The 22,804-nt window shown below is 36.4% G+C and overlaps 2 protein-coding genes across 2 annotated transcripts; one reads left to right on the forward strand and one right to left on the reverse strand.

The window, feature by feature from the left end:
• Positions 1–1,018: 1,018 nt before the first annotated feature.
• Positions 1,019–2,125, forward strand: LOC107814203 (protein NUCLEAR FUSION DEFECTIVE 2). Its single transcript, XM_016639564.2, has 3 exons — positions 1,019–1,230; positions 1,323–1,402; positions 1,515–2,125. Exons 1-3 carry the CDS (start codon positions 1,165–1,167, stop codon positions 1,921–1,923), a joined length of 555 nt encoding a protein of 184 aa, XP_016495050.1. The 5' UTR covers positions 1,019–1,164; the 3' UTR covers positions 1,924–2,125.
• A 3,713-nt stretch (positions 2,126–5,838) lies between these two features.
• On the reverse strand, positions 5,839–12,260 carry LOC107814202 (RNA-dependent RNA polymerase 2). The gene is made up of 4 exons (XM_075256729.1): positions 11,637–12,260; positions 7,880–9,783; positions 6,830–6,980; positions 5,839–6,739 (listed from the first exon to the last, which is right to left on the reverse strand). Exons 1-4 carry the CDS (start codon positions 12,174–12,176, stop codon positions 5,972–5,974), a joined length of 3,363 nt encoding a protein of 1,120 aa, XP_075112830.1. The 5' UTR covers positions 12,177–12,260; the 3' UTR covers positions 5,839–5,971.
• Between the last annotated feature and the right edge of the window lie 10,544 nt (positions 12,261–22,804).

A 22,804-nucleotide genomic window follows, 5' to 3' on the forward strand; every position in this document is an offset into this window, starting at 1 on the left:
AGATATTATTGCACTTGTGGAAAAATGGAGCAACATCAGCCCTTTACAAAATAGTATGGGTTCCCCTTATATAGGCGAGGGAACACGGTATGGTACAGAGTGCATTAAATGTAAAAATACGAGGATGGGACGGCTAGACAAGACACCAAAGCCTATTGATTCTAGTTGCTTGCCTCGGGAGTCTCCTGTCTTCGTAACCCTTGCTGGGCCGCGGACAGATCCCTTAACCTCGGAGCCACTGCAGGGCCGCAGATGATCCTCGAGATAGGGAGTCCGATCATGATCCCACAACCTCGAAATGTTGTCATGATATTCCGAATATACCTAAATGGCAGGAAATGGATTCCCCTGACTTCACCGCATACAATACAAATATCTTTTGGTTATTTTAAGATTCACTGAATGTTTGCTCAACCGTATTTTATTGCATAACAACGATACCAGTCTATCGTACTCCATTTTAAGTGGCAACTTAACATGACTCTGTGGAGATAAACTATAATTCACTGAGTTATTCGTCACCACAACCTCACCCTCCCTTCCAATATAATGAAACCTTTACTTTTCGCTCTTCAGACATTATGAAAAAAAGCTTGAGAATTTAACAAGAAGAAAAATTTATCAAGAGTTGAAACTTGTTTCTGAATAAATTTTTGCAAAACCCTTAACGCCTTTAAATAAGGCAATGCCCAATCCGGGGGGGGGGGGGTCAAATTTTTGAAAGTAAAACACGGTTTAAAAGGGCGTTTTACATATTTGAATTATTGTTATGTCAGTTAAACGTAGAAGAGTTATTGATGGGCCCACAAAACAGGTAAAAAGCGTTTACAAAAAACGTTTTATTAAAACGCAATATTGAAACGTGTTTTACCTTAAGGTAAAATGTGGTTCGCAATTGTATTTTACATATTTTGGTTATTAATTTTTTTAAACTTATTTATGTATTTTAAGTCCAAAAACACAACATTTATGTTCCGAACTCTCTAAAGCATAATTTAGTATACTTTGACACGACCTAAACTCGAGGAATAAAGTTCATTTTTATTTTTCATCCTAGGAGTAAAGTGGATTTACCCTATTTTTCACCCCATAGCCCCTAGACTAGAGACCTCGATCGACTCAGCTTAACTCCGTCGCCGTCGACTAAGGATAGTTCACCGGAATATGAGCTATCTCCGGCAAGTCATCCGCTCCCTGTTACTTGCTTTCGTCCTCTACTCTCCTCTTCAGGTAAAACCCTCGATAAAAACTGATGAACGATAAAGTTTGCTTATTCTTAGAGTGATGTTGAACCCTAACTTTTTTGACACCATTAATTGCAGGCTCAAGCAAATACCTCCGTCTCTTCAAGACCCACTTCCCCTTTCTCAATCGCTCTTCAAACCCTTCAAAATCAAATCCAGTAAATTTCTTTGACTGTTTTAACTTTTAATTTCTAACAGTATTTTTTAAAGTTTTTCTGTTCAGTTAACTAAACGGTGGTTGAGAAATTAAGCTCCTGTGTATGCATAAAGGTACACATTTCAGGATGTGGAGCTACTACGACGTGCCATGACGCACGCATCATACTCAGGAGAGAACAACAGAGCTTTGAGCGTTTTGGGGGAGAAGGCAGTTGAGGGTTCGGTTTCTCTGCAATTGCTTAGAAAGAATATCGATATGTCACCCAAGGATCTAAACCAGGCTATTGCGGAGCTGTCTTCTAATGTGGTAGCATCTTGTGCAGCTGACGGAGAGCGCTTAGGTTTGCAGAAGATAGTCAGGGTTTCACCCAAGACAAATTCCTCAGCTCCTGCGGTGGTTTGTGGTGCTTTCAGGGCAATGTTCGGGGCAATTGCGATTGACACGAGTAATTTGGACAGTGCTGGGAAGGTATTTTTTGGAATTCACGGGCAAGGCATGGGGAAAGCTATGGCAATGTAAGTACCAACTGATGTTAATGTTGGCTGATATATTAATTACTAGTGTGAGGGGACTTTGTTTGTTGGAATGTGTTAAAGAGTAGCGACTCTGTGTTTAGCTTAGCATGCGCTATGTAATTACTCGACTTGGTAATATATAACTTATATTGTGTATCTAAATCGTTTGTGTGCCCTGCAATTGGAATATCTTTCGAGCTGCAAAACTAGTATACAGATTGATTGAGTCATCTGGGGGTAATTGCATGCACAATTTCTAGCAGTCTATTATTTAGACAAAAGTACTTGTTTAACAGAGATCATGCGGGTAATGATTATAATTGAGTTAATGAAGACATGCTTCTTAAAGTGGAAAAAAATTACTCCATAATATTGGCTTTGCTAATAGTTAGAATGTATTGGGGTGGCAATTTCTACTATTCCATGTGGATGGTAATGCCAGAGTAGTTTGACATGGCAGTTTCCATGTGATCACAAGACTGGCAAGTATGTCCGACTGATGAGACTTGATGAGAACTACTGCTAGTTTGAGAACTATGTTGAGTCTCAAAAGAAATGTCTTGTTTCAGAACTGGCAAGCTTAAACATGCCTTTATGCGTGAGAGAGATAAATCAAAATTCAAATTTATGTCAGCTTTCTTGACATAAACTACATAAGTCAGCTTTCTTGACAAACAACACAAGTCAGATGTTTAGTGATTCTTTGTGGAGTATTCTTGTATTTATTTCTGATATAGTTACTCTTTACCTTTTCTGTAGCAATTTCTAGACCTTTTTTGCTCCCTATGAGTAGGCTGTTGGACACTATCGAATCCATTTGATTATAGCAATTAGGTACTTATTAAAATGCACTAACATTCGATTATCTTCGCTTGCATATAAGTTTTTGTTATCTTGGTCGGCTTTGCCAGTAGAATTGGATATGGCTTTCAGTGACTTCTAAGCCAAGACTTGTATGTCCCGCAAGTTGGTAGTATGTGATGCTTAGGTGGCCCGAGCCATCTTTGGCAACAATCATGAGTTGGAAACCAAACCACATTTGCAAGTTGATAAAGTAAAAAAAGATTGATTCCTTTGTCCGTGCTTTTTATGCCATTGGAATTTGACATCACCTTATACTTATGTGCATGTCCATTTCATATTTCTTTGCCTTAGTGTGGCTTTCTGTGTTTTAGGCTTGTACTGACTTTCAATATGTCCTTTTTAAGGATGAAAAGTCATCTCAGAAAATCATCTGGACGTCTTTATGGTTAAAACCCTTCTTTTATTTGATCTTATCAGTTTGTAATCGCAAACTTAAGCAGACCTCAACTTTGTTCGCTAGGGAATCTGATCAGTGATTTCTTTTGATTTTTCATTCTAAAGAGGCTACCAATATCCAGTGAGGTTCCACATAAAATAAAATAAAAAGATAGAAAAGGAACAATGAAGATTGAAGAGAGGTCCTTTCAGTTAGAAAAAGTCGAATTTCCTCTCAAAATCTTGTACAAATCCACTTGATTTAATGCATAATTATGTGTTGGAAATGCGAACGGAATATTAGGTGGTCCTCAACCCATCTTCTATTACAAGGCCGGATATTTGTACAAAAAGCTAACATTAGATATTTATAATTGAATTGAAAGAAAAAAAAAGATATTTTATAATAAAGCGGTATTCCATCAATTTGAAAAGGAAAAAAGAAAAAAACAAGCAGTAACCATACACGTAGCATGAAAAATACAATTTACGCCCAATGGTTGTCTCTCTCTAACTTGCAAAGTAAAACCTTTTACTGAATGGTGACAGCCAATTCCAATTGGCGCAGCTGTTGCATACGTCAACTGCGCAGTACTGGATTCTCATCCTTATCCCGCTAATCAGAAGTCCCCTTGTAAAAATCCACAAAGCCGGTCATATCTCCATAATCTGTACTCAAAGTGAGCTTTTGAGCAGCAAGCCTAGTATTATTTTATACCGGTATTTGCCAGTCCCAGTCACCCCTCAACAGTTACAACTTTACATATTACAACCCTCCCACTATAAATATTCGCAAGTGGAACCTATAGAACTCTGAATTCTGTAAATTCGTATTTGAAACGATTTGGCTATGGAGGCACGTGAATTTTCACACACATATGCGGAGCCGAGCGATGAGACGTCGGAGACGCTATTCCAAAAGCGGCGTTGCTGTTTTTGCTTCCCATCGCCAGGAGGCATCGGCTTTAAGTGGTGGCGTAGGATACGGACTCGGGAGGTGGAGGAAGGCTCTGTTTGGGCAAAGGGAATTAACGCTGTACTGAAGCTACGAGAGTGGTCGGAGCTCGCGGCGGGGCCGAGATGGAAAACTTTCATCCGACGTTTCAATCGGAGTAAAAGTGGAAAGCAAGGGAAATTCCAGTATGATCCTCTCAGTTATGCCCTAAACTTCGACGAAGGTCATAGCGGGAATAACGGAGAGGAGGATGAGTACGGGCTCCGGAATTTCTCGACGAGATACGCCTCGATTCCGGCGTCGGCCGTGGGGTCCATGGATTTGGGTAAGGATGGGCCCAACTTCGTTTGAGTTGGCCTTTGAATGGTGCCAACTGCCAATAGCTCAAAACGAGTTCAGTGGTGGAGAATGGGGATGAGGTCATGAAACCTCAGAGCTCACAGCTCATTTTTCGTAATCTTTAATAATGTAATTAATTTACTAATATAGTACTCATATTTTAGTTTTGTACATTTGAGTTGGCCAATGTAGCGACATGTAGTAGGTCAATTTGTGCATAAAATAAAAGATTTAAAAAAGATGTAAATGTTATAAATAGAATTTTATTTATGGTGAATGTCTATATTTAGAGATATTCTATGGATTATTACTTAGTCGCTAAGTCACTCTTTCCTATAAATAGAGAGTTCTACTCCATTGTAATTCATCTCATATTAATAAGAATTCTCTTCTCTCTACTTTTATCTTTAATATTCTTCTTCTTTTATTGTTTCATAACAGTAAATTAGAAATATGCAATTTTTGTACTCCCTTTGTCCCATTTCATCTAACACCTTTTTATTCCAAATTTTTTTTAAATATTTTTATATATATTTAGCAATAATTTAATTTTGAATTTTATTTTGTTTTTAATGATATAATTTTGTTAGTTTCTTAAATATTTATCACATGCATTAGACCTAAAGTTTTAAGGGGTATTATCACTTTTAGCCCGCGCTAGAAGCTATTTACATTCAGTAGCCGAAAAAGTGTATAAAATTTGTATATAACATACAGAATATATATATATATATTTTAACTATTATTTTTAGAACGGCTATACATTGTCATTTTCCCAAGTTTAGTCTAACACCTTTAGATAAAATGGGACGAAGAGATTGCTTTATTATTGCGATATTTCTTTTTGTTGGGCGATAAAGATTTTCTGGATAAATAAAGAGTGTTGCTCACGAAGTTGTCAATTTCACAAAGTGGAGATAATCCTCCTTATCAATAAAGAAGTGGAAACAAGGTAATCCTTTACTTTGCTCTCCACCCTTTATATGAGTTCTTTTTGTGCTTTTATCCCTACTCAACCAAACTGTCAACTGTCAGGCACTAGTATTACGCAGTATTTCCAGTTTTTTTATTTCTAAATTAAATTCATTGGAAGAAGATAAAGATAAGGAGTGATTGGTAAGATATATTTTAGATATCTGGATAAGTGGTGCCTCCTCAGCTATAACATAGATAGTACTTACAATATCGAACCTAAACTTGAATTTGGTTTTACATTTTTTACATGTTTGACATATATGAAGAACTGAGAAATGAGGCATCTCGTTATGCTGACTCCTGTTTGTTCCAATGTTGGGGGTTTGAGGAAATTATGACCAATTTTGCATGAAAATATTGCTATGCTCCGAAAACACTAAGACATCTAATTGTTAGGTCGGATGCAGATTAAGTCAAGAGCACTTCCATCAGGAAATGTCAAAAGTCTACATTAAGCACAGGGCTATACATCTTTTTTAGTAAGGCAGGATTACACATGTTAATAGGGGCAAGCAATGCATAAAGTATCTTTCATGGTTGAGAACTAGGAGGTGATTTTTCTGGTATTATGCAACTTTATATCCAGCAAAATGTCACCTACCACCCAGGGAAAGCCCAGGCAATTAGCACTTCCTTCGCAGTAAGAAGGATGATAAGTAACATGATACCACGCCGATGCCAATTTCTTATGCTCATCCTCCTTGCAGTAACCAGTGAACCACCCTTTGACCTCCTTCTGTAGGCTTTTGGCAGAAACCAAGATTCGATCTTTTAGTTCAAAATACCTCCTGTTGTCCCGCTGCAAATACACAGACTTCTGGCGCAAATTGCCCGTCAGTATCTCAACCTCTTTTTCTGCTCCATAGTAGTTGAGTAAGCTGTTCATTCTATCCAAGTACATTTCTTTGTGATTTTTAGCTGTTTCGATGAATGCCTCGTAACCTTCGAACAAAAGGTCATGATCATAAGCATCTTGGATAGCTCTCACAGAGCCAAGGTCATCTGAGTTACCGCGAACAGAAGACTTGACTATAGCACGATAAAGCTTCCCTAGTACACCTTCAGATATATACATGGGTTTGTCCCACCTCTCCAAGAAATCAGGAAACTCTCTTGGTTTTAGAAACCTGGGCATCTCAGCTGCAGCTCCAGTTTTTGCGAAGTCCACAGCCATAGAGTGAAGGGTTGCTAACTGGAGGCATTTCGGATTCAGAGCTTTATCTGGTTCACGATCTGCATGAACCAAATGTGCAGTAGAGATAGCACCAAGAGTGTCGCTAATCATGTAATCAACAAAGAATCTCTGAATTTCCTGCAAAAATCAGGAAAGAAACCAAAAATCAGAGAGGTATTCAGAAAAAAAACAAGTTTCTTCACTCGTGGAAGAAATAGTTCAAGCTACCTCTAGAGTGACTTCGTGATCCATTATGCGAGGTCTTCGCCCAGTGTAGTCCATGGGTGTCACAGTTTGACGAGGAATGAGGTTTTCAGCCCAGCTTATGAAATAAAGATCTCCATCAAGATCACCACCGGAGCATTCATTTGGATGAGGCCTGTACATGACAATTCAATACTCCTGAGTACTCAAAAGAACATTTAATCCCCTTTGAGCAGTACACAGAACTTAAAAGTGTTCTTGATTTTCTCTCAGAAATGTTTTCTTCATCTATTATAATTTCCCTTTAAGGGGTTAAGGAGGAGGGATGTGGAAGCACAATAAAAATAATAAGTTGGGAAAGGGAAAATGTCGAAAGCAGACTTCTGCTCCAAGACTAACCAACTCTGCTCAGAACTCTTTTCAACTCTTCACACATGCTAAAACATTATGATGAAATATGTTAAGACGAAAAACATGAAAGACAGTCTTTGTGAAAGGGTAACGAAAACTAATGTTTCAGTTGCCAAGCAAGCTCCCTAATGGTATTAAAAGTTTCTTCTTCATTACAGAAGTCTGGCAACTGCATATACACACTAGGTTAAAGTTTGTGGTATAGCTTCATCTGATCTCAGAGCTGTTATTATGGACAGACAAAGCTACCTGAACACCTCTGAAATAACACTATTAGTAACATCATAGAATACATGAATCTCCAGCTGTAGAAGATAAGATATGCAGCGCAACTACTGGAACATCTTAGTAATTAGTATAATTTATAACAAAAAGTGCAATGCCTCAACCACAAGGTAGTAGGGTTAGGCTATTAGTACTAATCAAAAATATTAAATTGAATCTATTAGCACTAGCCACTTAATTTCAGTTATGTCCTATCATTAAACATCCAAAACTTTGCAAGAAGACTTTCCATCGGTCTTCATGAAGACTAGAAAAGGACAGAGTGTACGGCAGACAAGTCAAGTCAAGTAAAATAGTTTGGATATGAAAGTCCCACTGAACTACCGTATACTGAACATTTTCTACTCAAATATCGTATACTGAGCATCTAAACTATACCTTTCACCTTTCTGAGGAAAAATAATGCAATCCACCCAGGCCTTTTCCTCCAATGCCACCTCATACACAGCTTCAAGTACTCTTACATCTCCAGGATGAAGACAAGGGTTTTTTGTTACCACAACCTTGCCTCTTACTACTGCAGTTGTTTCATCCACCTGCTGGAAGAAATTTTGCTGACCACTTTGTAGCTCGGCCTTAGTCATGGTGATTCGTGCATAAACCTGGCCATAATTCAATATACCTGTTTCATCTAGGCATCCTACTAGAACTCGACCTTTGGGTATGAATATACGACACCTACTTCTTAGGTCTGAGAGCTGATTCTCAAAATGGGATTGAAGCATCATCGAGAGATAAGGCTCCAAATTGGGCGCATATCCTTGGTGCAACATCCTCATTAAGATTCTTTTTACGTCACCCCCACCTATGCTCTCCAAAACGTCTAAGGCTGCCTCATTAGTGGTCAACATCTTGCCCAGAAGATGGAGATGATTATCTAGCAGGTCTTCTAATACTTTATCCTCCACTCCCAACGTAGATAAGAGGATAACAATCTCCCGGTTCAGATAGCAAGGCATGGCATCACTCCACTTGGTAATATTAAGCATCCTGTTCTTTGATTCAAATTTGAGCATACTGCCCCGTAGAGATAGCTTTCGAAAGGAATTGCGGTCAACAGCTATCACGCCTTTATAACCACCATATCGTATTTGAAATGCTGATGGGGTATAACTCAATCCACATTTCTGAGCTACTTGACTGGCAAAAGCTTGAGAAATCTTTCCAATGCCATCTGAGAAGCAATAACTAACGCCATCAGAGGTTACTTCAATATCTGGAAGAATCTCAACATGCGGCGATTGGACCTCCATGGTTTGAAAAGAGGTGCTAAACAACTGACCCATCCTTGCAGCACATTTCGAGACACTACGAATCTTGTTGAAGCAGCCCATCCACTCTCTGATATCTTCTGCCTTGACATACTCATTGGAAGCAAACATCCAAACCGAATTTGAACGTAGCTGACTAGCCGAGAACGCCAGGAAAAGAAATTTTTTAGTTCCAATATCAAGTCCATCTCGAAGGATAGACAAAATCCGATGATAGATTTTAGTTCTGTAAGGCTTTGCAAAGATACCTTGTTCAACACTCATAGAAATGGCATTAGGAGAAAGTTTACTCCAATCCTCTTCTACAAAAGTTACTCTCAAGAAATCAGAAGCATGTGATGCAAAGTTCTTCACGATGTAATTGGAGGTTTCAAGCTCTGGGCCCAGGCAGTAAACCTTTGATGGTGTTACCAAGACTCTGTGAACACTCATCATGTTTTGATTCACTAACCTGCTGTAAGATGATGAAGGTTGGTTCTTACTGGTTTTACCCAATACATGCAAGCGTGTCTTGATGAATGGCACGGGCTCGAAACAGGTTGACTGCAACTTATGCATTTTCTGAAGGATCATCATTGCAGTGTCCAATTCTAACTTGCTAAGAACTTCAATAAGATCAGTTTTAACAGCACCAAGACTAATTTTATGTGAGTGTACGAGAGAGTTAAGCTGGAAAAGGATCTCATATGGTAGCTTCAGATCTGATGGGAAACTTGCAAGAGGAACTAATTCAGAAGCAGAATAAATATCTCCTACTTCATCCAGAACAAGATCCATCACATCATTGTTACAATATGGCAAACTAGAAAGCAAATCTGAATTTAACAATCCGTCTTCGATTTCCCAACAAAGAGAGGATGAGCATCCAATAGACTTCATGGCGGAAAAATCAGTTGTGCGAACCCAAAGGAACTCACAATCCTCCTTGCAAACATGGTACCGGTCAGAACTGAACTTTGAAGCAACACCAGGTCCAGAAACTCTTTGGTATAGCTTTGGTGCATGTTTTAGCTGAAAGCAAAAACTCACTGAAATGAAAATCAAAGAAATTGGCTTTGCCTCAGAAATAAAGGTTAAAGAATCTAAAATTCAGCAATGCCAAGATTTCATTACCGCATAATGTTTCTCCATTTCCCTTCAGAGGATTTTCACCTTTTCTTTTTGGTTTGCTCCGGGATTTTTGTTTCTCTTTTTAAGGTTATGCCATAGGTGTATTTTTTTCATAAAGTAATCTCTCGGATAGGATGTTATCTATTGTTATTTTCCATTGCATGTACCAAATACATCAATAAAAGAACTGTTATCCCTTTATTCTGTTCTCTACATAAGACAATATATAGTGGAAGAAATTAAACTCTGAGACTAGTCAATGCATAATAAATGTTTTCTTAGACCAAAAAAATGTGTTCTTAGAACAAATGGTGACAGAAGCATCCGCGACAGATGCACAATCCCGTCTAATTTACCCTGCCATGAAAATAGCCTTATTAGCCCCAAAATTATTATTAAGACTTTTACTGAAACTGTATCCAAGTACTTCAGAACCCCCTTGTTCATTAGTCAAAGCTGCCACAGACTTTTGGTAGGATCAGCTAACTATTCAGAAACCATACAGACTGTGTAAACTGTATGATTCTGTAAAACAAGTTTCATAAGAAATCAAAAGATATCTGATTTAATTCAATACAGCAGAAGAATGCTCTGCACAGTACTGATTCTTCTATCTAAGTTCTACCTCTGACTCTCTATATTATATCCTTGACTTGCTATATAATAAAAGTCTAAAATGTCTTTTATATAGTGAAAGACACAACAACATACGGAGTACTATGTTTTCCCAGCACACTCTTAAATCATATCTTCCCCAAAGCTCGCTCACGATCTGCAGACTTTGCAGCTTATTTTAACTTATGACTGACTTTTAGTTGCATACACAACCAAGAATGCCCTTCTCCTTCGAATTGGATATTTTCAAAAAAAGAAAACGTGCAACTGCAAGTGCAAGTGCAAGTGAGGAAGAAGAGGAACTTCATATAGGCCACTTTATAAAGGTTAGCCCTAGCATCCTTCCTAAATCATAAAATGTGCTTATGGAAAACTTGACACAACTTTAAAATGGAAGTGGAAGAGGGAGGTTTTGACTAGCTTGCATGGGTCGTACGTCCAGCTAGCAGAAGCATGTAACCATTGGGTTCATTAAGAAAACTCAGTTGGTTATATGTTTTGGGAGTTAACACCATAGAACTCCCGGATTCTTTTACATTAGAAGTTTCTATTGTTACACACTAATCCAGTTGATAACTTTTTTATTAGGACTCCATCCCTGTGAATAGTGAGATTGTGTGCTTTGGATTCGTGCTGATTCCCTCTTTCTTCTTACTTAAAGCATTGTAAATCCATTTGCAGAGCTATAAATAGCTCTTACTCTTCAATTTATATTTTGTTCAAACCTTGAGAGTGTATCACTATTATTGGAAGTCTAATATAAACAAACACAGATATCAGTGGCGGAGCCAGGAATTCAAAAAAATCCAAACATGCGAGCTAAAGCAATTTTTGAACTACCTTTGCCACTACAATGAAAACTTCCCTTATGTCGAGAGGATTCATAAATTTATATATACACAAAAGAATTGTTTATGCCCCATTTATGCAGTACAATTATTCAACAAAGGGGGTTCAATTGAACCCCCTTCATTGGCTGTGGCTCTGCCACTAACTGATACACACAATATTGAAAAGGCACTGAGCTCCCAGCACTTGTCAGTGGTCACCTTAGCTCTTGGCAAGCCCTAAAATCAACATAAATTAAAAGGATGTAAAAATAACAAAACATTTCAAGAAGGGTAACATAAAAATCAAACCTTTAAAAGGAGTGCAGGTTTTTCATCTTCCAAAGAGCACCCACAAGTCTCTATAATGTCACCAAACTGGACCTCCAACCTATAACACTCCCCCTTTGCATAACTAACCCAGAACTCAAGGCTCTTCCTTTCAGGCATGATCAACGTCTTCACATTTTCCCAAGTCTCCAAAACTTCCATGTAATCATTCTTTAACAGTACCCCAGTATGCAAGATTCCCTTTTGAAACCTGTAGTTGGGCTCAATGGGCCTGACAATAATATCATCAAAAGACGAGGTTAGAATAAGTTGGTGCCCTTTAAAGATGAGCTTCCCTTGTTCAGATAGTGATAAAGCTTGTAACTTGGATTGCGATGTTTCGAATTGGACTCGACCATGGCCTCTTGATTTCCAATTCTTGTGCTCTGAGAAAATATCGCAGGCAAAGACTGATCCTTTCCTAATTGAAGACTCGAAGAAGTCGAAGAGTTGTTTGGCTATGGCTGTTTGAGGAATGTTTGAGACCCTCACAGTTGCTGTAACTCTCTTCTCTACACCCATTGCTTGAATGGGAATGGCTAATGGGAGCGTTTAATGGGGTTTTTAGAGGGTTTTATTTTTCATTTTTTGTTTTCCAGTCTTGTGAAAATAAACAATTAATTTGATGTGGGCTCAGAGTTTTTCTTTTCATCTTTTCCTAGGTATTGTCTTGTCCACGAGATTTATATCGGGCATTTTTTCATTCATGTACCATATATGAAACTTTATTATCAAATATGTGTATAGTATTTAAATTATCCGCCTAGTCCATATTTTTCCTACAAATTCTATACCATTCGTTTATTAGGAATTAATAGGGCAGAATTTTCCCTTAATAACCCGCGAAAAATCAGGAAAAAATCTCGGGATTGATTGATTCCTCAATTTAGCTCGACAAATTAGGAATATTCAGCTACTATTAATAGTTTAAGAGTAAATCAGAATATTCTAAAAAAATTTGGCATAAATCAGATCAAATCATATTCTTCCAAATATTCTTATTTAGGCACGCTACAATTATGGAAGTAAATATTCATCCAGATATTTTCCACCATTGATAACCATTAAAAAGCTTGAAAGCTTTGAATTCAAATTTGGGTTTTTAAAAATCATTATTTGTTTGGATTGAGTGTTGTTGAAAATAATCGGGAATATGATTTGGGGTTTATATCTCAATTTTGAGGGGTTTTGGTGAAGATTAGACTTGGTTTTGACTGAATTTCATATTGAAACTCGAAGAAGAAGAAGACATATTGCAGAAATTGTAGATAATTTGTAGATTATTTGTATTCTGATTGTAGATGCTTTATTTTCTATTTTCACAAATAAAAAAATGACTAAAACTTCTACGAATCTTCTGAAAAAACGCAATTATGTTAAAAATCCCAATTATGCTACAATTGAATGGGAATTGGGATATTAAAATTCAATGTACCTAGTTTGTAGATAATTTGTAGATTTTTAACATAGATTGTAGTTTAATTGTACTATAAATGTAGTAATTATGTAGATACCCTTACAAATAATACTGTGTTATACATACTTAAACTGATTTGTAGTATATTTGTAGAATTTTTGTAGAAAATTTGTAGATGAAGAGAAATTATTTGTAGTCAACATTTTTTCAACATAGATTGTAGTTTAATTGTAGTATAAATGTAGTAATTTTGTAGATAATTATGAAAATAATATTGCTTTATACATCCTAAAACTGATGTGTAGTTTATTTGTAGATAAATGTAGGAATTTTATAGATATTAACGTAAAATCAGACTTCCATAGAATTTGAAATATATGTGGCATAGGAATGTAAAAATCTCTTTTATTTATTTCAAATTCTGATCAATCCAACCGTAACTACTTCATATTTTTGTTGTATCAAATGTGTGTATAAAGTGTGCGAAATTAAGAAACTCGGATTAGAAATATAAAAAGTAAAACAGAAGTAAAAATAAGAAATGGAAAATGGAGAAGTAGAGAACAAAGGAGTTTCATCGTCGGAAACCGTCAACGGAGGCGAAGATGTATTTAGTTCAAATTATGATCAATCCAACTGTAACTACAATTTATCTACAATTCCTGCAATATGCCTTCTTCTTCTTCTTCTTCTTCGAGTTTCAATATGAAATTCAGCCAAAACCAAGTTTAAATCTTCACCAAAACCCCTCAAAATTGAGATATAAATTCCAAAACATATTCCTAATTATTTACAACAACACCCAATCAAAACAAATAATGATTTTTGAAAACCCTGATTTGAATTCAAAGCTTCAAAGCTTTTTAATGGTTGTCAATGGTGGAATTGCTGCTCTCTTGTCTCTTTGAAGGTTTGTTCTTCTTTATTGAGAAAATTTGAAACTGAAGGTAAATGTGTGTATGAACTTTGAAGATTTGACTTTAATTTTGATGAACTTTGTTGTTCTTCATTGATGAACTTCAACTGGAGTAAAATGGGGAACCAACTTTGTTGAAGGGTTTCTTCAATTTTCTGTGAATTTAGAGGGAGAATTTGGTTTCACAAGATAGAAAATGGTAAAAAGAACGTGGGTATGGGTAAAACGTGGGTGAGACTGAGGGGTTAGGAGAGAGAAACGTGCAGATTCCTTTAATTAAGGAGTAAAAAATGTACAATTAATTATATCATTAATTAATTATGGTATAGAATTGGTAATTTGGTATACTAAGTGTAATTAAGTCAAACCTTAAACATTGAGGGTAATAAGGTTTCCTATATGGCATAGGAATGTAAAAAAGATCGCATAAAATTTAGTCCTTAAATTTATATATATATATATATATATATATATATATATATATATATATATATATATATATATATATATATATATATATATATATATATATATATATATATATATATATATATATATATATATATATATATATATATATATATATATATATATATATATATATATATATATATATATATATATATATATCATAAATCATTGATTATGTAGTTAAACCAAGTGGCAAACTAATAAATATCAATAGTATATGGTAACTTTATTCTATATTTGACTATGTTAGTCAAATTTATATATATATATATAAATTTTTTAAATTTGAATTAAAAATAAAAAAATCTTTTATTACCATATTATCATGCTTAATTCGGTTAGTGATCATATGCAATTATATTAGGAACTTTTGTTATCTTAATTCAAATTATGTAAATACTACTTCGCCTCTGGCAAAAATAAATAAATAATACTCCATATAACTATAAACTCTTTTACAATTAAAATCCTAATTATAATTCTTTAAAACTCTATAGCTAGATTTGAATAAAGCGAATTTCTTTTAAAATAAATATAATATATAAGGTACACGCCTATGTTTATAACAAAAAAAAAGTTTAAAAGTTGATAAAAATTTACTTGCATATATAATGAAGTAAATCTACATGCTGGAGAAAGAAACATTACAAAAATCAATCAATATTTAACACAAGTTGTTTTTTTCTTTTTGAAAAATATTTATTTGAAGAGTCAATTTATATAAATGGACATCAAACAAATAACAAAACTTTGACTATATAATTAATTAATTTCTATTTAACACCTTCTAGGAATTAAAGGATATAAGCCGAAACCTTTTCATTTAGCTGCAGTCAAACCAACATTGCAAGGGTGTAGTATTTTTCTCATTGAAAAATATTAGTTTTGAATCATTAGATTATGTGAAAGATTTTTTTCTCCAATTCAAAAGGAGGGATATTGGTTTCTAATTGATAGTTTCTATAGCAATTTTCAAGTGTAATGAAAACTATATTTAAAAAAATTGGTATGACGTGAAATAATTATTTTTAAAATGTAAACAAATTATTTCGAAATGGGATTATTTTTAAATTATAATGTAATTTTTAAAATAAAAAATAAGATATTTTTAAATTTTAGTAGAGAGTTTTTAAAATAATTATAATAAAAGTCATATCATGGATAAAATCAAGAAACCAAAATCTTATGGATTATTACATAAATATAAAGCCAGATTTATTACTTACTTTTTATAGCTAATATACATAGATGATATACCTATTGCACACGATTATACACATGTTACATATGAATTATAAATAAATTACACATCCTCAATTATTTAGTTTAAGTGGTTGGATGAGCTCCTGTTTAGGTTGATAAGATAAAGCCAAAAGAAAAATATGACAAAATTTCAACCAAAGATTAAAAATATAAATAGAGTTCTTATGTAGACAATTTCTATTAAAACTCATCATTTTATTACAAAATAACTTAATTTTGTGTAACAAAAGAAAGAAAAACATAAAAAATAGAATAAAAGAAAATAAATATAGAAAAAATGTATGAAAAATCTAAAAACCAGAAATAAGAGACGACAACGAATTTCTTCTTCGTTTCATCTTTGTTGGGTGTAAAAAATTTGGAAGATGATCTCATCGATTTCAAATATTTTTTTCAACTCAAATACATAGATTATAAGATAAGGATATCTTAGAATAGTTTTTTTATTTACATTGTGTGTCTTTTTTAAAAATATTACTATTGCTAACAAAGTGATATGATATTTGAATTTAAATTTAATTATAATTTAAGTAGTTTGCATTGAGGTTAAGCCCAACATGGTGAAAAAATTGCTTAGCAATTTTAAGACAATATATGCAATGTTATATAATAACAATCAATTAATCTAACATTTAATGATTCAAAGAACAAAAAATCTGTATATGTAAGGATATTCAAAATTTGAAATTTGTGGCTAGATATATCGATAAACTCAAAATGGAATCATACTGAAATAAAATATACCGACTAAAGAATCATTTAAACTTTTAGCTCGCCGATTAAAGTGAATTTTAAATTAAGGATAATATCTTCACTTGCATCATTATAAAAACAATTATTTTATTGAAATATATATAATGTTGTAGAAATTGAAATTTTAAAATAGAAATATTTTTTTAAACATAATAGCATACCAAATAAGAATTTAAGTAGTAGTAAAAGAGTCACGTCGTAACCAAAGAACCGTTCATATTGTGCCAACCTTTGTGCTTTTCCAGAGCTCATAAATACGAGTTATTATTTCGTGACTATTTTTAGGTTCCAATGACACCAATAAGAATGGTGCAAAAATAAAATTATTATTACGAGATTTGAGAAAATGTTAGCATTTTTTCATATAGTGTCATAAACAATATCTAAGGATTATCTATAATTACCTAGAACATTTAAATTTTAAGGTTATTTACATATAATTCAAATAACTCACATATTTAACATGGTTAATGTCAAATATCAAAATGGAATCATACTAGAAAGAAAATCACTGGCTAAAGAACTTTTTAAATTTTAGATAGCTGACTAAAATGAGTTTTGAATTAAGGATAATATTTCACTTACATTGTTATAAAAATAATTATTATTGAAAAATAAAATTGTAGAAACTGAAAATTTAAAATAGAAATAATTTTAGAATATATCAACTCACCAAATAAGAGTTCAAGTAGTAGTAAAAGAGTCAAGTCGTATCCAAAGAGTCCTTCATAGTCTCAACCTTTGATTGTTTTGCCATAAATATGAGTTATTATTTTGCTTTCTGACTATTTTTTTTGATCCAATGACACCGGCGAGAATGGTACTAAAAAAGAAAAATAGAATTATAACTAGGAGATTTGAGAAATGTTTAATCATTTTCATGTCTTAATTAATATCCAATGATTATCTATATTTATCGAGAAGGTTTAAATTTTAAGATATTTTACGTATAATCCAAAAAACTCAAATATTTAATAGGGTTAGTGTCCGCGCATCTACGCGGGTGCTAATACTAGTTTTTTAGATAAAACGTAAATAATACTCTAGCAATAAACATACAAAAGAAATTAAATATTACAGCAAATATTAACTATAACTTGGTAGATTAATCAAACTCTTCCCGTATGGATTTTTCCAATAACAATAAGTTCTTGATATCATGAAAAATAATAAGTTCTTGATATAGTTAAGCAAGTAGCATATCTATTTTAAAACTACTAGTTAAACCTAATATTTAATTGATTACAGAAACTTAAAAATATGTAAAATAGCTTATTAAAGAACACTATGTGTACCGGTAAAGTCGGGGGGGGGGGGGGGTTTCCCCAACTCCCCGATGAGAAAACGAAGGGGAAGCATGGATCGACGTACTCGGACCAAGTATAGGTTCTGGACCCTCGGAGGCGCGATGAACTGGATATTACAGCGTGAATCCTCTCCCTCAACTGGATATTACAGTGGTAGGGGGCCGTAATACTCTCCCTCAACTGGATATTACAACGTAAATCCCGTTCAGTATCAATTGTAAATCAACATTTACCAAAAAAAAGAAGATGTTTACCTTTTTTAGACTTGTACTTGGACGAAATTCTCCTACTATATAAACGAGAATGTTTTCTTTATTCTGATATATTGTAACACGCAACTCAAAGCAATAAAAATTTACCTTTGTCTTCTAGCTATTGTTCAAGACATTATTCATTTGTTCTATTCTTTACTTGCGATCGAGCTTGAATTGTGGGTCCAGTCGAGGACGAATTCTACTGTTCAATCTAGATCAAGCTTGGTCATTACATCGTGATTGGTTTGATCATTTATTTTATCTTTATCTCATTTACCTGTTGTTCTTATTTATTCGTACTGAATTAAATCACGTATCCTACCGCGTACAAATTTAATTGTTACTCATTTTTGGGGTAAACAGTTTGGCGTTCACCGTGAGACTAAGGATAACAGTGGTGCTTTGATACGAATCTCCATAACACACTCTATTTTATGCATATTCTTTGAAATCTTAATTCTAGGTTAGCCTAAGAATGTCATACTCTCAGTCAGCTCACTTCAACGTTGGTGCTCGGTCAGGCCATCACGACGAGAATAATAATGTGGTGCCTAGTAATGATGTTCCTCCTGTCGATCTCAATGGTGTCCCAGCCGCCGACCCGGTCGATGCTAACTCGTAGGTGGCCATCAGCATCAATTTGCCAATTGATCCCGAAAAGAGTGTTCACGGGAGACCCTGGGCAACGGCTCGAGAAGCGTCTGAAGGTGAAGGTGATGGGGTGAGCCTACTATTGATTTTCAAAATATTGCAGGCTCAACAAACGGCAATAGCAGAGCTGCAGAACCAAAGTCACGCCCCTAACAAGGTCGAGCCTAGTTGGACCTATATTAGGTGAAGGTGATGGGTGGAAATTGTTTCTTATGCCGTATTTGATGTCCGGGACAAATATTAGGCGATTCCACGACGGATCCATCCGGGCCCAAGGCGGAAGGCATGGGCTATAGCACACAAAAAATTGGGACTCGCGCGGATTTGCAGTTTTATGGCTGTAAAATGCCAAAAAATATAATGTGGTCATTTCGAGTGGGTGGAAATTGTTTCTTATGCCGTATTTGATGTCCGGGACAAATATTAGGCGATTCCACGACGGATCCATCTGGGCCCAAGGCGGAAGGCATGGGCTATAGCACACAAAAATTTGGGACTCGCGCAGATTTGCAGTTTTATGGCTGTAAAATGCCAAAAAATATAATGTGGTCATTTCGGGTGTGTGGAAATTTTTTCTTATGCCGTATTTGATGTCCGGAACAAATATTAGGCGATTCCACGACGGATCCATCCGGGCCTAAGGCGGAAGGCATGGGCTATAGCACACAAAAATTTGGGACTCGCGCGGATTTGCAGTTTTATGGCTATAAAATACCAAAAAATATAATGTGGTCATTTCGGGTGGGTGAAAATTATTTCTTATGCCGTATTTGATGTCCGGGAAAAATATTAGGCGATTCCACGACGGATCCATCCGGGCCCAAGGCAGAAGGCATGGGCGCACACAAAAATTTGGGACTCGCGCGGATTTGCAGTTTTATGGCTGTAAAATGCCAAAAGATATAATGTGGTCATTTCGAGTGGGTGGAAATTGATTCTTATGCCGTATTTGATGTCCGGAAAAAATATTAGGCAATTCCACGACGGATCCATCCTGGCCTAAGGCGGAAGGCATGGGCTATAGCACACAAAAATTTGGGACTCGCGCGGATTTGCAGTTTTATGGCTATAAAATGCCAAAAAATATAATGTGGTCATTTCGGGTGGGTGGAAATTGTTTCTTATGCCGTATTTGATGTCCGAGACAAATATTAGGCGATTCCACGACGGATCCATCCGGGCCCAAGGCGGAAGGCATGGGCTATAGCACACAAAAAATTGGGACTCGCGCGGATTTGCAGTTTTATGGCTGTAAAATGCCAAAAAATATAATGTGGTCATTTCGAGTGGGTGGAAATTGTTTCTTATGCCGTATTTGATGTCCGGGACAAATATTAGGCGATTCCACGACGGATCCATCCGGGCCCAAGGCGGAAGGCATGGGCGCACACAAAAATTTGGGACTCGCGCGGATTTGTAGTTTTATGGCTGTAAAATGCCAAAAAATATAATGTGGTCATTTCGGGTGTGTGGAAATTTTTTCTTATTCCGTATTTGATGTCCGGGACAAATATTAGGTGATTCCACGACGGATCCATCCGGGCCCAAGGCGGATGGCATGGGTAGCACACAAAAATTTGGGACTCACGCGGATTTGCAGTTTTATGGCTATAAAATGCCAAAAAATATAATGTGGTCATTTCGAGTGGATGGAAATTGTTTCTTATGCCGTATTTGATGTCCGGGACAAATATTAGGCGATTCTACGACGGATCCATCCGGGCCCAAGGCGGAAGGCATGGGCGCACACAAAAATTAGGGACTCGCGCGGATTTGCAGTTTTGTGGCTGTAAAATGCCAAAAATTATAATGTGGTCATTTCGAGTGGGTGGAAATTGTTTCTTATGCCGTATTTGATGTCCGGGACAAATATTAGGCGATTCCACGACGGATCCATCCGGGCCCAAGGCGGAAGGCATGGGCGCACACAAAATTTGGGACTCGCGCGGATTTGCAGTTTTATGGCTGTAAAATGCCAAAAAATAGAATGTGGTCATTTCGGGTGGGTGGAAATTGTTTCTTATGCCGTATTTGATGTCCGGGACAAATATTAGGCGATTCCACGACGGATCCATCCGGGCCCAAGGCGGATGGCATGGGTAGCACACAAAAATTTGGGACTCGCGCAGATTTGCAGTTTTATGGCTGTAAAATGCCAAAAAATATAATGTGGTCATTTCGAGTGGATGGAAATTGTTTCTTATGCCGTATTTGATGTCCGGGACAAATATTAGGCGATTCCACGACGGATCAATCCGGGTCCAAGGCGGAAGGCATGGGCGCACACAAAAATTTGGTACTCGCGCGGATTTGCAGTTTTATGCCTGTAAAATGCCAAAAAATATAATATGGTTATTTCGGGTGGGTGGAAATTTTTTCTTATGCCGTATTTGATGTCCGGGACAAATATTAGGCGATTCCACGACAGATCCATCTGGGCCCAAGGCGGAAGGCATGGGCTATAGCACACAAAAATTTGGGACTCGCGCGGATTTGCAGTTTTATGGCTATAAAATGCAAAAAAATATAATGTGGTCATTTCGGGTGGGTGGAAATTGTTTCTTATGACGTATTTGATGTCCGGGACAAATATTAGGCGATTCCACGACGGATCCATCCGGGCCCAAGGCGGATGGCATGGGTAGCACACAAAAATTTGGGACTCGCGCAGATTTGCAGTTTTATGGCTGTAAAATGCCAAAAAATATAATGTGGTCATTTCGAGTGGATGAAAATTGTTTCTTATACCGTATTTGATGTCCGGGACAAATATTAGGTGATTCCACGACGGATCCATCCGGGCCCAAGGCGGAAGGCATGGGCGCACACAAAAATTTGGGACTCGCGCGGATTTGCAGTTTTATGGCTGTAAATTGCCAAAAAATATAATGTGGTCATTTTGAGTGGGTGGAAATTGTTTCTTATGTTGTATTTGATGTCCGGGACAAATATTAGGTGATTCCACGACGGATCCTTCCGGGCCCAAGGCGGAAGGCATGGGCGCACACAAAAATTTGGGACTCGCGCGGATTTGCAGTTTTATGGCTGTAAAATGCCAAAAAATATAATGTGGTCATTTCGGGTGGGTGGAAATTTTTTCTTATGCCGTATTTTATGTCCGGGACAAATATTAGGCGATTCCACGACAGATCCATCCGGGCCCAAGGCGGATGGCATGGGTAGCACACAAAAATTTGGGACTCGCGCAGATTTGCAGTTTTATGGCTGTAAAATGCCAAAAAATATAATGTGGTCATTTCAAGTGGATGGAAATTGTTTCTTATGCCGTATTTGATGTCCGGGACAAATATTAGGCGATTCCACGACGGATCCATCCGGGCCCAAGGCTGAAGGCATGGGCTATAGCACACAAATATTTGGGACTCGCGCGGATTTGCAGTTTTATGGCTATAAAATGCCAAAAAAATATTATGTGGTCATTTCGGGTGGGTGGAAATTGTTTCTTATGCCGTATTTGATGTCTGAGACAAATATTAGGCGATTCCACGACGGATCCATCCGGGCCCAAGGCGGATGGCATGGGTAGCACACAAAAATTTGGGACTCGCGCGGATTTGCAGTTTTATGGCTGTAAAATGCCAAAAAATATAATGTGGTCATTTCGAGTGTGTGGAATTTTTTTCCTATTCCGTATTTGATGTCCGGGAAAAATATTAGGCGATTCCACGACGGATCCATCTGGGCCCAAGGCGGAAGGCATGTGCACACAAAAATTTGGGACTCGCGCGGATTTGCAGTTTTATGGCTGTAAAATGCCAAAAAATATAATTAGGTCATTTCGGGTGGGTGGAAATTTTTTCTTATGCCGTATTTGATGTCCGGGACAAATATTAGGCGATTCCACGACGGATCCATCTTGGCCTAAGGCGGAAGGCATGGGCTATAGCACACAAAAATTTGGGACTCGCGCGGATTTGCAGTTTTATGGCTGTAAAATGCCAAAACATATAATGTGGTCATTTCGAGTGGGTGGAAATTGTTTATTATGCCGTATTTGATGTCCGAAACAAATATTAGGCGATTCCACGACGGATCCATCCGGGCCCAAGGCGGAAGGCATGGGCGCACACAAAATTTGGGACTCGCGCGGATTTGCA

The sequence above is a fragment of the Nicotiana tabacum genome, chromosome 6, assembly GCF_000715075.1.
Source record: "Nicotiana tabacum cultivar K326 chromosome 6, ASM71507v2, whole genome shotgun sequence".
NCBI lineage: Eukaryota > Viridiplantae > Streptophyta > Magnoliopsida > Solanales > Solanaceae > Nicotiana > Nicotiana tabacum.

Bases quoted from the DNA above. Each gene is read 5' to 3' on its own strand.
- LOC107814202 (XM_075256729.1), bottom strand. From the start codon at position 12,176: ATGGGTGTAGAGAAGAGAGTTACAGCAACTGTGAGGGTCTCAAACATT. The intron at 6,981-7,879 runs GTATAGTTTAGA...TGTCATGTACAG, and splicing joins TTTCCTCAGAAAGGTGAAAG to GCCTCATCCAAATGAATGCT. The intron at 6,740-6,829 runs GTAGCTTGAACT...TGATTTTTGCAG, and splicing joins ATCACGAAGTCACTCTAGAG to GAAATTCAGAGATTCTTTGT.
- LOC107814203 (XM_016639564.2), top strand. From the start codon at position 1,165: ATGAGCTATCTCCGGCAAGTCATCCGCTCCCTGTTACTTGCTTTCGTC. The intron at 1,231-1,322 runs GTAAAACCCTCG...CATTAATTGCAG, and splicing joins TCCTCTACTCTCCTCTTCAG to GCTCAAGCAAATACCTCCGT. The intron at 1,403-1,514 runs GTAAATTTCTTT...GTATGCATAAAG, and splicing joins ACCCTTCAAAATCAAATCCA to GTACACATTTCAGGATGTGG.